This window comes from Portunus trituberculatus, chromosome 43 (assembly GCF_017591435.1).
Source record: "Portunus trituberculatus isolate SZX2019 chromosome 43, ASM1759143v1, whole genome shotgun sequence".
Taxonomy (NCBI): domain Eukaryota; kingdom Metazoa; phylum Arthropoda; class Malacostraca; order Decapoda; family Portunidae; genus Portunus; species Portunus trituberculatus.
This window is the reverse complement of record NC_059297.1, coordinates 7,474,731-7,493,157: the sequence shown is the minus strand read 5'-3', so window position 1 is coordinate 7,493,157 and position 18,427 is coordinate 7,474,731. Positions and strand designations below refer to the sequence as shown.

Here is an 18,427-nt window from a genome sequence, read left to right as displayed (position 1 = left end):
GGTTAAGCGTTGGATTGATTATAGTGATTCTAGAAAATCGTGGCGTTTTAAGGAATATCTCTTTTTTTTATGTGTTTTATCGCCTTAACTCAGCTGATAAGAATGACGTTGACTGGTGACGGAGCGAGGTTGGTCTTTGTCACCCTTCCTCTCTCTCTGAGATATATAACAGAAAGATGGGAGGAGCTTTTTTTTTTCATCTCAAAGCAGAATTGTAGTTAAATATATTCTGATATCGCCATCTGTATCAATATATCATTTAATTCTACATAGGTAATCATTTTAACATCTCATTTCGGACAAGCATCTAAGTGGGCCCTTCCTTATCTATTTTATTATTTTTTCGCATTCTTGTTGTCATTTAGCCAGTACCTCTATCTCTGACATGAAAATAGGTGATAATGTTTTCCTACCACTAATAAAGAAGTACCACTAATATGTCTCGTTAATTAGTGCTTTGTATTCTGTCTTACTCTATCGAAAAAAAAAAAAAAACTTCGAGCGATGCTGGAAAAATATCAGAGGTGCAACATTTTACTCCTATATATTTTTTTTTTGTGTGAGAGAGAGAGAGAGAGAGAGAGAGAGAGAGAGAGAGAGAGAGAGAGAGAGAGAGAGAGTGAGTTAATGTGATCAGGATGGTGGGAGATTAGTGCCCCGAAGGTGATTTTTTTCAGAGGGTAGCGAAGAAAAAATATTGACGGATAAAAGGTAAAAAAATTAGGACTGAATATTGTATGAGCTGGAGAGAGAGAGAGAGAGAGAGAGAGAGAGAGAGAGAGAGAGAGAGAGCAACCACGCGCACACTAGAAGTAAATCAATCTAATAGAAGCCTCGCATAAAAGAAGAAAAACAGACACAACCATTACATAAAAACATTATAAATACGTATATGTGAAAAAAGAAAAAGAAATAATTTGGAGTGAGCTTAATCCAAAGACTCTCTCTCTCTCTCTCTCTCTCTCTCTCTCTCTCTCTCTCTCTCTCTCTCTCTCTCTCTCTCTCTCTCTCGTCATCCCACGCCTTTGCTTCCCTCTTCTTATGCTACATCCACACAGGGACTGCAATGTTGGCTTCTTGCAGCTTCTTTTGTGCCTTTTTGTTGTAACACTGTTGCTATGGCTACTACTAGGACCATTAACCCATTCAGTACCATGACGCGTTCCCATATTCATTCTGCTTACTATCTGGTGATTTTATATAGCTTCAAAAACTTATGTGGGAGATTAAAAGAGTGAAGACTGTGGCCATTAATCTTCTGCCCTCCATGTATTCTTCCTAATGTCAATAAAATGGTCTGATCGTACCCAAATCTCAAGGTAAAAAGTGTCCCAGTACTGAAGGGGTTAATATCGTTACCCATACTGTAGCTGCTTATTCTATTATGACTATTTATGGTTTTATGCTATTATTATCACTTCTAGTACGTCTCCTGCTATTGTCTTCTTGTAGTTTCCCTTATATTCTTATGTTCTGGTGTTAGACTATTGTTGATGTGACGACTGCTTTGACAACTGTTGCTTTAGATCATCATTATTACTACTATCAATGTTTCTAATACAACAATGAACTCTGATATTAACATTATTACTGTCACAACAACAACTGATACTACTACAACTCTTATTACCACCATTACTGCTACTACTACTACTACTACTACTACTACTACTACTACTACTACTACTACTACTACTACTACTACTACTACTACTACTACTGCTACCACCCTATTATATCCTCCGCCTATGTATGCTCCCTCTTTTCCCTCCTTCCTTGCCTTCTTTCCTTCCTTGTTTCCAGTCCTTCCTTTTCTTTCATGGAGTTTCCCTCACTTTCTCTTTCTTCTGCTGATCTGGCTATTCCTTTTTTCCCTTTCGCTCTGTGTCTCGCATCACATTATTTTCCTCCTTCATTTACTTCACTTCTCATATCTTCTTGTCTTCCGTAGGCTTTCTTTCCCTCTTAGTATTTCTCTTTCCATCCGTTTTTTCCTTTGATAACTTCCAGGCGTCTTTCATTCCTTGGTCCAGTTTTCCTACCACTTCTCTTTCCATCATCTTCCTCATTTTCTTCCACTTTTTCTCTTTTTCTGCTTTAGATTCTCTCTCTCTCTCTCTCTCTCTCTCTCTCTCTCTCTCTCTCTCTCTCTCTCTCTCTCTCTTGGCTCGGTTTCAAATGGCATACATAAGAAGGCTGGACCTGACCCCTTTGTCCCGACACGAGAATGTCCCTCCATTGAGCACTTTTTTATTTTATTTTTATTGCTCCCATTAAATCTCTAATAGGTGGTCCCCCCTTGAACATCCTCCCGCTCCCCCTTTCCGTCCCCCTTATTGCTGTCTCCCATTGTCCTTCAGTTGCCACCCCCAATGCTCGTCTCTTCCTTCAACTCGCTCACTCCTGCTTCTGAGTGACTAACTGGTCCTCTTGTGCTTCTCTCTCTCTCTCTCTCTCTCTCTCTCTCTCTCTCTCTCTCTCTCTCTCTCTCTCAGTCAGTTAGTCAGTCACTCAGTCAGTAGGAGTCAGTCAGTCGGTCACACTGTTTCTATGTCTGACTGTCCGTTTATCTGTATGTCTGCCCTCCTGCTCCCCATCCCTCCTTCTCTCTCTCTCTCTCTCTCTCTCTCTCTCTCTCTCTCTCTCTCTCTCTCTCTCTCTCTCTCTCTCTCTCTCTCTCTCTCTCTCGAACCACATACTGTACAACTGCACAATGTCTTCTTTTCCCTTCCGCAATTTTTCCTCCTTTTCCTCCTCCTCCTCCTCCTCCTCCTCCTCCTCCTCCTCCTCCTCCTCCTCCTCCTCCTCCCTCCTCCTCTTCCCTCGTAAAACCATCACCATCATCATCGCCATCACGGAGGCGACACAAGCTAACAAAGAATTCTCTCTTAGGCCGCACCAAAAATCGTCAAGCCGCCTCATTAATTGCAATTACAAACTAAAATGGCGATCATTTCTGGTGGTAACTGGGAAATGGGCGGTAGGGGTAGTGGGGAGGAGGTGGGATGGGAGGGAAAGAAATGAGGGAGATAAGTAGGTAGGGATGGAGGACGAGAGGGAAGGAAGAATAGGGCTGTCGAGGAAGTTGTAGAAATAGATGTAGTTATTAGTTAGCAGAGTGTGAGGAAGAAGAGGGAGGGTAGGAGGGAGGGAGTCGAGAGAGAGATCTGGGTGAAGGAAAGACGAGGGAATGTACATAATACAGATCTCATGGATGAGGTTTGCTGAGAGAGAGAGAGAGAGAGAGAGAGAGAGAGAGAGAGAGAGAGAGAGAGAGAGAGAGAGACAAGCAATAAGCATACTACAACATGTAGCTATACAGACTGCTTGACTTTTATGCACAGAGATCATCACAGGAACAACGGATTAGACAAATCGAATGAAATGTAAACACAATGCAAACAAATCGCAGGTACGTGAACAGAAAGATGGGTTTAATTAGTGTCACAGATACTATGCGTACATACTTATGTATACATACATGTATACATACAATCATTCATACATTTCTCTGGTAAACCCTGGAACTCCCTGCTTGCTTCTGGATTTCCATTTTCCTACGAATTGACTTCTTTTAAGAGGGAGATCTCTAGACATTTATCCCTCAATTTTGGTTAACTCGTGGTGTCTGTTAAGGGAACTGGCAACTCAGTGGGCCTTTTTTTTCCATATTTTGTTGCCCTTGGCCAGTTGTTCCCCTGCATAAAAAAAAAAAAAATCATTCAAACATACATATGTATGTATATAGATACATACATATTTTAATATATAAATGTAAACAAACACAAAACTAGTAGATAGTGTAGAAAATAGAGATATGTAAACATAAAAACGAAGGACAAGATAAATAGCAACAGGCACATAAATAGGAGAATAAATCATTACACAGGAAATCAAACAAAAGAAAGTAAACAACCAAGGAAACACAAACAAACAAGGAAACAGCCGTACGGAAACCATAACAATATACACGCTAACAAGAGAGAGAGAGAGAGAGAGAGAGAGAGAGAGAGAGAGAGAGAGAGAGACACTACCACCACCAACTGCGCAATATGTGTGAGGGAGGAGCTAGGTAGGGAAGGGAGAGGGGAAGCAAGAAAGAGGAGTAGGGAGAGATGGAAAGAGAGAAGGAACGCAAGTAAGCAGGAGGAAGAAAAGGATGGATGTATGAGGGAGAAAAGACAGGAGGAAGAGAAGAGGAAGAGGATAAAGGAGAAAGAGGAGGAAGGGAAGGGCGAGAAAAGGAAGGAGGAGGAGGATGAAGTGGAGGAGAAAAGCATACCGGTCAGCTGGTTAAGGATTCAACAAGAGCTTGCAGATCAGAGAGAGAGAGAGAGAGAGAGAGAGAGAGAGAGAGAGAGAGAGATTGGACGAAAGGTTAATTGGAGAATTCTGCCGTTAAAGGTGCTAGAGAGAGAGAGAGAGAGAGAGAGAGAGAGAGAGAGAGAGAGAGAGAGAGAGAGAGAAGCTGCTGCATATGGTCTGCGCAGTGTTAGAGAGAGAGAGAGAGAGAGAGAGAGAGAGAGAGAGAGAGAGAGAGAGAGAGAGAGAGAGAGATGGAAGCTGGAGAACCTGCTATATATTGTCTGTGCGTGTGTATTAGAGAGAGAGAGAGAGAGAGAGAGAGAGAGAGAGCAGACCGTCATTGGCAACATTACCTTCGTGACACGGCGCTTCCCAGGACAAAGATAATGCAGACTCTCTCTCTCTCTCTCTCTCTCTCTCTCTCTCTCTCTCTCTCTCTCTCTCTCTCTATCTATCTATCTATCTATCTATCTATCTATCTATCTATCTATCTATCTATCTATCTATCTATCTATCTATCTATCTATCTATCCCTTTCACTTTCTCCTTTACACTTTTCTTCCTTGTCATTTCTCTCTCCATTCATGTATCACCTCTCTTTTCCTTCCTTTTTTCCTCTCTGTTCGTCTCCATTCTTCTCTCGCGCTCTCTTTCATCCGTCCTCTTTCGTTCTTCCCTTTTTTCTCCTTCATTTACATTATCTTCTCCTCCTCCGTTCTCTCCTTCCCTTTTCTGCCATCCTCCTTCTCTATTTGCGTTTTATTTTCTCTCTTCTCCTTTGTGTCCTTAGCTATCTTCAATCTCTCTCTCTCTCTCTCTCTCTCTCTCTCTCTCTCTCTCTCTCTCTCTCTCTCTCTCTCTCTCTCTCTCTCTTTCTTCCTCTCTCTCCATAATTCCTCTCCTTCTTCCTTTTCCATATTTCCTATTCTTTTCCCTCTGTTTAGTTTTCTGTACCGTCCCTCCTAGACTCTCGCTTCCCTTATCTTCCTTATTCCATTTCCTAACTTGTCTCGTTCCTTGGTATCTCCGCTCTACGTCTTCATTCCAATTCTTCCTATGTCCTCTTCCTCCTTTCCTGATTTCTTTGCTTTTGTTTTTCCCCGTGATGTTATATTTCTCTGAGATCTTTCGTGTGTTCTTTTCTTTTCTTTTCTATTTTTCGCTGTCTCTGGTTGCCTGTTTGTTTTTGTTTCTTTCCTTCTATTTCTATCTGTGTCTTATTTTTTTTTTTTTTGTATCATCATGTTTATTTATTTATCTATCTATCTATCTATTTATCCATCTTTCTATCTATTGAACTATCTATCTAATTTCCTGTTTCTGCCTGTGTCTGTGTGTGTGTCCTGTCTGTCTGCCTGCCTATCTGTCTATCTATTCCTCTCTCTCTCTCTCTTTAGGTGGAAGATGAGAAATACAACAAAAGAGAGAACGAACATTTTTTTTGTCGTTAACGAGGATGCAATCTAGAGAAAGGAGGGAAATGGAAGATTGAATGAGGAAAAGAAAGGAGAACAGAAAACGTGTGAAGGATAATAAGGGAGGAACAGAGAGGAAAGGGATCGCAAGTCACTGAATGGTCGACGCATGCAGTGAAGAACCAGGAGATTGACGAGTGGGAAAAAAAAAGATGTGATAAAAGAAAAAGACAATAGATTAGAAGAGAAAGGAGGATGGACGGAAGAAATAAGAAAAACGCAGTGAAAGAAGAGTTGAAAGAAGAGGTTGAGAAATGAAGTGGAAAATGCAGACGGAAATGGTGAGGAAGAAGGAAAAAATAGACCAAAAGAGAGAAAAAGTGATAGCGAAAGGGAATTAGAAGATAATGATAATGAAATGAAAGAGGAATTTAGGAAGGAGAAAATCAAATGAGAGTTATAAATTAGACAGTCGTGATATGCATGGATGATTCACAAAGGGCTCGCGAAACAGAGGAAACGAAGGCTGTTTTTTTTTTTTTTTCATACAGGTGGGGAAACTGGTTAAGGGCAAAAAAAAAAAAAAAAAAAGTCCCACTGGGTTTCCCGTTCCCTTAAAGGTCATATGAGTTATCCAAAATTCAGGGACAAATGTCTTAAAACAGGTCAAGTCGTAGGAAGATGGAAATACAGAAGCAGGCAGAGTTTACCAGAGAGAGGTATGAATGAATAAGAGTCCTGGTTAACTTTTGTATTGGAGAGTTGGACAGAATAGGGAATGAGAGGAAGATGTGATTTAAACAGCTGGAGGAATAACAAGAGTAACAATAACACCTGGAGCAACAATAACAATGAAATAACAGAAACAACACCAGGAAAGAAAGAAAAAACTAACAAACATTAGCAGCAACGAATATAATATAACAATAGAAACCACTGGAAGAGAATCAACAGTGACGTAATGACTAAATTATCAAAAGTAACAATGATAGACACGACTATACCACAAGCGAAAATACCAACAAGAATAACAACAGAGGTAGCAAAAAACAGGAACAAAAATAGCAGAGAAGGATAAATAAGTAGAAACAAGTACAATAGAAACACTAACAGAAGCAACAACAATAACAACATAAGCTGCAGAAGTAAGACAAGCAACTACGTAAACCATTACCTACCAGACTAAGAGGCTTATACACTCCGTCCGGCACAACAGTAGTTCAACGCAGACACTCCAAAGCATTTCAAGGTGCACAGTCACGCCACACAGTGTTGTTTAAACGTACGTGATACATTAACACTCAATGCGTAACTGATTATTTTTCATAGCCCACTTCGTCAGTTTAACCTTCTCAGTTCAGTGCAGTTTTAATTTTACTTAGGGAAACATTTTTTATGAAGGTTTAGTGCTGGTGTGTAATAAGTACTGAAATAAGTGTTGTGTTTAATGCTATCCTGTATTAAGATATGTGTAGTTTCAGTTCTTTATCAATTATAAGAGACGTTGATAGGTTGCAAGGTGTCTCCAGGCTCAGTCTTGGTCGTATGTGTAATGATACATGGACTGTGCCAGTGCCTTTACCGCTCTTGCTCTTTGATGTGCTGTCTTGTGGGAAAAATCGCACTCTTCCTGAGTTACCGTGGTAAATTATTGGCTACCTAGTCTTCAGAACGTAAAAAGATATACATTTTGTGTTGTATTGCTTTTGAAATCTGTTTTGTAGAGTTGAGTTCAGGTAAGATTAAACATTATTTTTCGATTTTTTTCTGACTGTGAACAAAAGAGAATATCCTTTTTTTTGCTTTCTTTATTCTGAGTATGGTGATGAAGAATTCGATGATATTAAGGAACGATATTTGTTTTTATCTCTCTCTCTCTCTCTCTCTCTCTCTCTCTCTCTCTCTCTCTCGCTATTGTGTTACCTCAACTTAAATGCATATATAAGCGCATATTAACTTACAAGTAGATACAGAGATATAAAGCCACATTTAATACTAGGCATAGGACACACACACACACACACACACACACACACACACACACACACACACACACACACACACACACACACACACACACACACACACACACACACACACACACACACACACACACACACACACACACACACACACACACACACACACACACACACACACAGGCATATACATCGCTAGATCGTTCGTTTTGATGATGCTCTAAATTCCTTATTCTCCCCAGCAGGTGACGCCTCTCTCCCCTCGCCTCGCTCAGCTAATGGAGAGGGAGGCGGAGGAGGAAGAGTGACGGAGGGATGGAGGGATAGATGGAGGGACACTGGCCTCTTGTTCCCTCCATTTGTTGCCTCCATTGCCTCTTTACTTCCTCCGTTTCCCTCCATTTATCATTATAGTGAGTCATTCCCGTTTTCTCTCTCTTTGTGAGGTTGTTTTTCTCATCTCTAACGTACATCTCCATTAGATGTTTATCGGATGCACTCTCTCTCTCTCTCTCTCTCTCTCTCTCTCTCTCTCTCTCTCTCTCTCTCTCTCTCTCTCTCTCAGTTTATTCAGTCTATCCGTTATCCTCTTCAGCATTTCCTCCTCTCAGTACCTTTTTCTCGTCGCCTCTCTGCCTCTCCCTTGTCCCTCTTTTCCCCTTTCCCCCCTTCCCTCCATCCTTTCTCCCTAGTCTCGCCGCCTCCCCAGAGAGAGAACACCCTCCTCGGTTTTGCACAGTGTTGTTCGTGCCTCAATAAAGAAAAAAAGCCAGCCTCTTTTAGAAAGTAATACTATTAGTGCTTACAAAGTCTGGTATTTAGTGTTAATGGAGGCGGCTGAGGAGGGAGAAATGGAGAGAGAGAGAGAGAGAGAGAGAGAGAGAGAGAGAGAGAGAGAGAGAGAGAGAGAGAGAGAGAGAGAGAGAGATTGTTAAGTATTGCGAGAGGTACTTCTGGGAGGGAGAGGGAGAAAGGGAGAGGGGGGGAGGGAGGAACGGAGGGAGGTAGGGACAGAGGAATGGAGGGAGGGAGAAGGGAAGTGGTGAATAAAGGAAAGTAGTAGGAAAGGGAACGAGACCTAAATGGAAATCAGTGGGGAAGTGAAATTGTGTTCCCTGTGGCAGATGCTGTGTTTGAGCGCGCACACACACACACACACACACACACACACACACACACACACACACACACACACACACACACACACACACCTTGATAGCTGAACACCTGTACACCTCTCCCCTCCTGCTACTCATCACCCTCCCTTGTTCAATGATATCTCTCCGCCCTCCTCTTCCTCCCTCCCCTGACACACTTTGCGCCCTTGCACATTCGCCACACTGACACACACACACACACACACACACACACACACACACACACACACACACACACACACATAAAGCGTACTGGTGACTAACGCATTTCTTCCTCTTCGCAGTTGTCGTGTGTGTGTGTGTGTGTGTGTGTGTGTGTGTGTGTGTGTGTGTGTGTGTGTGTGTGTGTGTGTGTGTGTGTGTGTGTGTGTGTGTGTGTGTGTGTGTGTGTGTGTGTGTGTGTGTGTGTGTGTGTGTGTGTGTGTGTGTGTGTGTGTGTGTGTGTGTGTGTGTGTGTGTGTGTGTGTGTGTGTGTGTGTGTGTGTGTGTGTGTGTGTGTGTGTGTGTGTGTGTGTGTGAGAGAGAGAGAGAGAGAGAGAGAGAGAGAGAGAGAGAGAGAGAGAGAGAGAGAGAGAGAGAGAGAGAGAGAGAGAGAGAGAGAGAGAGAGAGAGAGAGAGAGAGAGAGAGAGAGAGAGAGAGAGAGAGAGAGAGAGAGAGAGAGAGAGAGAGAGAGAGAGAGAGAGAGAGAGAGAGAGAGAGAGAGAGAGAGGAAATTATGGAATATAAGAAACAAGATAGGCAAGATAGCGAAGAAGGAAGAAAGGAGAGAGAAAGAGAGAGCGAGGGAGCGAGGGACGAAGAAAGGAGGAGAAAGAGGGAGGGACAAGAACAGAGAGGAGTTGGAATAGGAGAGGAGGTGAGGAAATAAATGTTGCAAAGGGGACTGTCAACGTTGCATAATGTATTTGCACAGATGCATGCAACCTGGACACAGAGAGAGAGAGAGAGAGAGAGAGAGAGAGAGAGAGAGAGAGAGAGAGAGAGAGAGAGAGTCAGAATATTTACGTCACCTTTGCATAAAAAAGAACAAATGATAAGCATGATCATAAAAAGAAGCAACACCAGAAGTAGGAAAACAAGTGCGTCAGTGGCTGCGTGATTCGCGTGAGGGGAAGGAGGAGCAGTGTCACTTCTATGGATGGCGGAGGAAATAAAGGAGGAGTGAGAGAGGGAGTTGGGGGATATGAAGGAAACCCCTCATTTCTCCCCGCCACATCTCCCTTCCTTCCTCTCCTTCCCTCTTATATCCATCCTTTCTCTCTCTCTCTCTCTCTCTCTCTCTCTCTCTCTCTCTCTCTCTCTCTCTCTCTCTCTCTCTCATCCCAAGGCACACATGCCAAGCTCGAGGTTTTGTGAGAAACACGATTACGAAGGGCGGCGTGGAGAGACCCGTAATGTTTCCTCTGACGGTGAAATAAACTAAATTCCCCGAGGCCCAGAAACTCCTTAGAATATATCACAAAGAGGCAACCGAAGCGCGCTCGTGTTCCACCCCTTCCCTCTCCTCCCCAATGGCACACATACAAAAAATGGAGGGAAAAATGAAAAATACATTGAGAAAAACAAGTTTGTGTCGAAAATGTCATTGATTTGGAAGTGAGTTTAGCGTTCACTTGCTCGAAATTGCGTTTCCTCCAAACTGGGTGACAGCGGTGGGAGTTCACTGTGACGGTCCATCAGGAGACAGGTGGGGAGGTGGGTGGCAGCGGTGGCGGCAGTGGGTGGTGGCGCCATGGCAGGAAAGGACAAAGAACGGCCGCTGTGACTGCCTTGCCTTCGCGCTGCAACAAGACGACCCAACCAGACACGTGGGTTCCGCTTGGCTTCACTAATTGGTCCCCCTCACCCCAGCTGCGACAGAGCGATAGGGAGGGAAGGCAGGGAGTAATGGGGCAGCTTCCTCCTCCATTCACGAAGAGGGCGGGCAGGACAGGTTATCGGGCAGCGGGTTGTTGCTGCGGCGGCTGCTGCTCAAGTAAAGCTGAAAGTTCCTTCCCCGCCGAGCTTACGTAAAGCTGTAGGATCCTTCCGAATATATCTCATGACCCACGTAAAGGGGTAAGCTCCCTCCGCCTCATGAGCTGCCACGCATGCACACACACACACACACACACACACACACACACACACACACACACACACACACACACACACACACACACACACACACACACACACACACACACACACACAATTAGTGAGAAAACTGAGGGTCCTTTCATTTAATTTTAGTTGTATTACACTATTACATGACAGCCACGGTGACTAGAGGCAGCTAAAGCAGAACAACACGGAAGCGGCGCAGAGACTATAGGCAGCCTTCCCAACTTGGCCATCCAATAGCTTTCCTGACCACCCTTCCCCTGCATACTCGTACCACTGAAAGAGAGTTCGTGCTTCTATAGAGGGTTCGACACAACAAACTCAATGCCCCGGAGCGCTTCGTTATGGGCCTCACTCCGTCCCACCCCTGAACTCTTCGAACCACTCCGGCGGGAAAAATAGAGGAGTAAAAAACGAGCGAAAACTCTGAATTTAAGACGGCCTGAGGGTGGACGCGGCTCACAGTTGACGAGGTGGTGACATTAAGTTTTATAAGTTGAGTTTTCCCAAAGTTAGAAAAAAGTATACGAATTTTTTTTCGTATATGTGTGTATATAATAATGTATGTACTTATTCCCCTCCGTATAACCATCCAATAATTTAAACTATCTACACAGTACAGAATGCGTTTGTTGCATGTTCATCAGTTACTGCAGTAATAGTACCACTACATACTGTACTTCCTCTCTTGAAGCTTACCCCGGAAAAAAGGCCGGAGGGGAGTGTTACCTGAACGCGCTTTCCATGATACGGTGGGAACAGACCCCGGAGTCTTTTTTGAGATTATGCTCCCCGCCATTTTTCCTCCTGTACTAAAGCGAGTGACTTGCAAACACGGAGCCTGGTGTAGGAAAAAAATAACATAAAAAAAAGTTACAGTGCATTTTTATTGAAAGTGTTTGCTGAGAGAGAGAGAGAGAGAGAGAGAGAGAGAGAGAGAGAGAGAGAGAGAGAATTTTTTTCACCCTCTTGCTGGTCATGTTTACATAGTAGTACTTTCATAGTTTTTTGTACTTTTTTTTTCAACTAGCCCATTACCATTTCATCTCTCCTCCAGCTTTCAGAATGGGCGTGTTGACAGACTCACACACACACACACACACACACACACACACACACACACACACACACACACACACACACACACACACACACACACACACACACACACACACACACACACACACACACACACACACACACACACACACACACGACTATTGTTTTCTCAGCGCACGGCATTCGTTTCTTGTCCGATTGCGTCATAGATTCGGAGTCTTATTATTTAATGGTGCATTTTCCATAAGGCTTTTAGCATTAAAAAACATAATTACTAATTTGAAACGAAGGAATAGGAACAACACACACACACACACACACACACACACACACACACACACACACACACACACACACACACACACACACACACACACACACACACACACACACACAAGAGCACATGCGCGCGTACAGTACATGGAGATTTTCATATCAGAACATGAATAATTAGTTAGCTTTAGTGTGGATAAAGCGACACCCTCTCCTGTAAACATATGTTTGATTGTTGTTATTGTGTGTGTGTGTGTGTGTGTGAGTGAGTAAATCACCACGGTCGTCTGCTGATCACCCAGCTAGACTTTCCTATTAAGGAGCGAGCTCAGAGCTCATAGACCGATCTTCGGGTAGGACTGTGACCACAACACACTCCACACACCGGGAAAATGAGGCCACAACCCCTCGAGTTATATCTCGTACCTATTTACTGCTAGGTGAACAGGGGCCACACATTAAGAGGCTTGCCCATTTGCCTCGCCGCTTTCCGGGACACGAATCCGGACCCTCTAGGTTTTGAGCCGAGCGTGCTAACTACTACACTACGCGGTGTGTGTGTGTGTGTGTGTGTGTGTGTGTGTGTGTGTGTGTGTGTGTGTGAAGGAGATAGTGGACATCTTTGATCACCTGCATGTGGTTTTGAACTCTGGGAAGACACTCTAGGTAACCTGCGTACTGGAGGTATCATTCATAATGGCATCAGTTTGTGACCAACGCAAAGACAGATGCGCTTCACTGTCTACATATATACATATAATATTATGTTGCATATGTTGTAATTTTGGTTCAGTTCGGCCAACTAAACTCTTTTATTTTCTCATTTCTTAATCTCTATTTGCTTTACTTACATTGCTTATAAATAAATGTATGTAAAAATATTTGAAAACTACAAATGATTAATGGAAGTACACAAGGCAGTTTTTCAAACACATACTATGTGTTTACTTTTATGCATTTTAAATCTCTTCTTATAATCCGGTCTAATCAATACGTTAGAAGGAAAGGCTTCTCTGTGTGTTACTAAATGCATTTTGTTATTAAAGTTGATCAGTGTACGTTCACGAATTGGACTTACTAAATGTGAGGTTTTGGTGCACACTCATGCCTCCTAATCCCTGTGTCCTTATCACTCATTCCCTCCACCATTCACGAGCCATCTCTTCCTTTTCACTACCCTTATCTTATCTCTACCGTTCCCTCTTCATCTCCTGCTGACTCCTTGCTTGTCCTCATGCTTCATCTTTCCTACCCCCTCCACTCCCTCCTTCCCTCCTTTCCTCCTAAGGCTTGAAGGAGCCCCTAGAGTCCTGATCTTTCCTCGCCTGCTGGGAAGGAGGAAGAGGAGAGGAAATTATCATAGGCCTCATTTTCCTCCTTCCTCTCCCCCCATATTCTCTCCCTCTCCTTGCCTCCCTTCCTCCCCGTGTTCTCTCCATCTTCCCAAATAGGGGTGTGCAGTGATATTATCGCTACAACGGCGTGGAGGGAAGGCTGGTTCATCCCTCCCTTGAGAAAGAGACACAAGAGGCACTTCAACAGCGGCAAGGGAGGGAGAGTGATGGAAGGAAGATGGCAGCGGGGAGAGAGGGGAGATAGGGATAACGGTAGCATTGGAGTGAGGGAGAGTGCAATAAACTAAGAAGGAAGGTAGGAAAGAAGGAACAGAGTATGTTGGGCTTCTTGAGGGACTGCACAGGAATGACAGGCGAGGCAGAAGAAACGCAGGAAAAACTCAAATAAAGGCAGGCATGAAGGCCTTTATTCTAAAAGAAGGCCCAAATCCCACAACTTTAGGGAATAAAGATAGATAAATGAAAAAAAAACAAAAAACATTAGGTGCTTTACTTGATTATGCTTATTATTACCACTTATCACCTTGGCAGTCATTTTCATCAATGTTATCACTCATACAATCATTTTAAAAATTACCGTCTCCGTCGTAAGGATGATATTCTTCAAGATGCAAAAATAGGTAAATGAATTCATAAATGGATTAATAAAACACTGAAGAAATGAATTAAAAAACACTATTTATTGCCTAGTTGCTCTTGAAAAGTTATCATAAAATAAGATCTTGATTAAAAGCAACACGACGCAAGGTTTATCATTACAAAAGTACAGAACAGAAAAATAAAAATAAATCTGGTAAATAGATATAAAAGAACAAATTCTTTTTATCTGACTTTAGACTGGTCAATAATATGTTGACCATCTCCTGTTGTTCATCATTACGGCTGTGTTAGTCACGGTCACTGGTGCTGTAAAGGGATGATGATTAACGCTACCCAGAGTGGGGCATTCACCCGGGCAGATGTAAACACAATGGATAGATGTACTCATAATAGTAAATCAAGGACAAACAATTATTTTGAAAAATTGATTTTTCAAGTGTTACCATGATAAGAAAGGACAAGAAAAAAAAAGATTGTTGAGCAAATCTTAATTAAGTTTAATATGATACACAGAAACCTTTGATTTTATTCTCCAAGATTCATAGGAAAAAACAGCATTTTCTTGATAACGAATAGACGACTACATATTCTCCACACATTGTTATGCCGAGATGAGACAAACAAAAAGACGCATCTTTGAATTGACCTTTACGCTTCACCATTTGACTCTATAGTTTTCACATCACATTTGGTGTTTCAGCTTGTAGGGCAACGGCGGTTGGTGATGAGTCACAGGAGCGTTCCTGTCAATGAAGCATAATACTAGTTTCCAATGAATACGCTTGGCTTTGAAATAGTCTCTTGTGACCACCTGAAGTACCTCTTGAAATAGTCTCTTGTGACCAACTGAAATACCTCTTGATTTCCGTTTAGTCGATTTTAGTTAATATGTCCTTGTTATCTGTTTTAATCTCTCCTGTGTAGTAAACTCTCCTCCCCTCCACCTTGATCCCGTTCTTAGGGAGCAGTAGATAGTGAAGGAGAATCAGACAGCAACAGCGTATAGGGAAGAAATTAGCGTTCTAAATACTAAGCAGATATTGTAGAAGATTTTCAGAAGTAAACAAATTGGTAAGTACATAGAGAAAAAAGACAAGAAAAAATGATGAAATATGAAATTTAACAAAAGAGTAAAAGAAATTAAGATTCCAAGTACTAAGAAGATAAATTATCCTCAGTATTAAATAAAAATACAAACAAAATACAAACAAAGAGGGAAAGATGAAATAGAAAAGGGAAAGCTGAAATATGCACTATGTTTCTAGAGTTATTACCTTCCATTTCACAGTCTGCCATGAGGACACGATACAAACATGGAAGGAAGGCCTCCCAGGGACCCTCTCATATATTCACCCTGTAGTTCCAAAACTGGTTTCTACATGAACAAAAACAATTGTGTGTAGATGTGACTTTTTTGTACGAGTTCACCAGTTCACACACACACACACACACACACACACACACACACACACACACACACACACACACACACACACACACACACACACACACACACACACACACACACACACACACACACATCATAGCCTTTGTGAAATTGGTCATTTGTAAAGGAAGAAATTACATGTCACGGCCAGCAAAACTTACCTTGTGTGAGAGACCTTCAGGAAACCTCAGCATCGCCCGCAGCTGCAGGATGATGAATGGTTGAATATGAAAACACAACAATAATGCATTAGTTATTGTTGCAATAGTTGTTTTGGCTGTCATTCCACTAATACTATCAATACTATTACTACTGCTACAGCTACTACTACTACTACTACTACTACAACGACAACTACTACTACTACTACTAGTACTACTGACAATAATAATAATAATGATAATGATAATAGTAATAATGAAAATAATAAAAATAATAATAATAATAATGATAATAATAATAATAACAATAATAATAATAACATTAATATAGTGATAAAAATTGTAATGATAATGATAACAATAGCATCAAAACCAACAACAACGATAATAATAATAATGAAAATATCAATAATAATAAAAATAACAATAATAATGATGATAATAATAATGATAATAATAATAATAACAATACTACTGATAATTACAATGATATTACCAAAAATAATAATAATAATAATAATAATAATAATAATAATAAGAAGAAGAAGAATGAAAACAATAGTAATAATAGTAATAATAATAATAATAATAATAATGATAATAATAATTATAATAATGAAAATAATAATAATAATAATACCAATAATGAGTAATAATAATAATGATAATAATAATAATAATAATAATAATAATAGTAATAGTAGTAGTAGTAGTAGTAGTAGTTGTAGTGGTAGAAATAGTAGTGGTAGTATTAGTATTAGTAATAGTAGTAGTAGTATGTGGTAGTGGTCCATATTATCATATTATAGTTATGTATATTTTTCACATATTTATATTATCTTTTTCATATTATATTTCATGTTCATAGGATTATGTATATTTATTTGTTTACTATTATTGATATATTATATTGCATGGTTAGGTTACTATGCATATTTGTTTGTGTGTATGTTTTATAGACATTACGCTTGCATAATGTCTATAAAACACATACTAATAAGGTCATGCCAGGACTCACAGACTTGGCATGCCCTTTCAATCAGTTACTGGCTGGTTGTTGTATCGAATGTACCGCCACACACTCGTTTCGTTTCAGCCTTGTCCTCCCTATTTCTCGTGTGGCAATACGCTGCTGGCAGTTACAAGTGTGTTTGCATTGCCCCTTGGACTACTTAGTGCTGCCTGCTATGCTACACAGACATCTACACAACAGTGAGTGACTCATTTCTGATCTCAGCGGGTTTCTCCAGCCATTACAAGTAGCAGTAGGAGGAGGAGTAGTAGTAGTAGTAGTAGTAGTAGTAGTAGTAGTAGAAGTAGCAGTAGTAATAGTTGTAGTAGTAGTGGTAGTAGTAGTAGTAGTGGTGGTGGTAGTAGTAGTAGTAGTAGTAGTAGTAGTAGTAGTAGTAGTAGTAGTAGTAGTAGAAGTAGTAGTAATAGTAGTAACGGTAGCATCAACATCATCATCAGCAGCAGCAGCAGCGGTAGTGGTAGTAGTAGTAGTAGAAGAAATACTAGCATTAGGTGAAGAGTATGATTTCAACATAATATAAGAACATGACATAAGAAAAGAGGAATCTGCAAGAGACTGTCAGGCCTGCATGTGGCAGTCCCTGTATGAGCAAAGCTACCTAATTCCATCTGTCATTCCCATCCATAAATTTATTTAGTCTTCTTTTAAAGGTCCCTATTGACTTAGCACTGGCTACATGGCCACTGAGTCCGTTCCACTCATCAACCGTTCTGTTTGAAAACCAATTTCTTCCCATATTTCTCCTAACCTTGTATTTTTTTTAAGCTTAAACCCATTATTTCTGGTTCTGTCCCCGCTACTGATCTTAAGAACTTTGCTCATGTCCCCTATGTTATAACGCCGATACCACTTATATTCTTCTATCAGGTTCCTTCTTAACCTACGTCTCTGTAGGGAATGCAAATTGAGTTTCTTCAATCTCGTTTCATAGGGGATGTGTCTCATTCTCTGTATCTTTTTAGATATCCTCCGTTGCACTGACTCCAATCCTTACTAAAATGTGGGGACCAGAATTGCACCGCATAGTCCGGATGTGGGCTGATCAGCGCCAAGTGTAATTTTAGTGTTACTTTACTTCGGGATTTCTGCTTTTAACACTCCTAAAAATGAATTCTAGTACCATATCTACCTTATTCCTAGCCTCTATGCATTGCTTCCTTTGACCAAGATCGGAGCTAACTATGACTCCTAAATCTTTTTCATACTTTGAACCTTCTAGTGCCTCGTTATTTATGATGTACCTATTGTGTAGATTACCTCTACCTAAGCTAAGTATCCTGCACTTGTTAGTAGTGAACTGCATGTGCCATTTGTCTGTCCATTCGTTCCTCCTGTCCAGATAGCATCTGAATCTGATTTAATTAATTTTTATATCTATCTATCGTGTCATCTGCAAATTTACTAATATCACTACTAATTCCACTATTTAAGTCATTGATGTATATTAGAAATAACAATGGCCCTAAAACTGTGCCCTGTGGCACCCCACTAATTACTTGACCCCATTCGGAATTAGATCCATTAATTACTACCCTCTGT

General features: G+C 41.2%; 1 protein-coding gene across 1 annotated transcript in view; it reads left to right on the top strand.

The window, feature by feature from the left end:
- The window catches only part of LOC123518195, a 106,758-nt gene that overhangs the window by 72,433 nt on the left and 15,898 nt on the right, over positions 1–18,427 (top strand). The window contains exon 3 of the mRNA XM_045278894.1: positions 16,952–17,067. Within this exon, the coding sequence (XP_045134829.1) occupies positions 16,952–17,067 (116 nt within the window). The remainder of the gene's footprint in view (positions 1–16,951; positions 17,068–18,427) is intronic.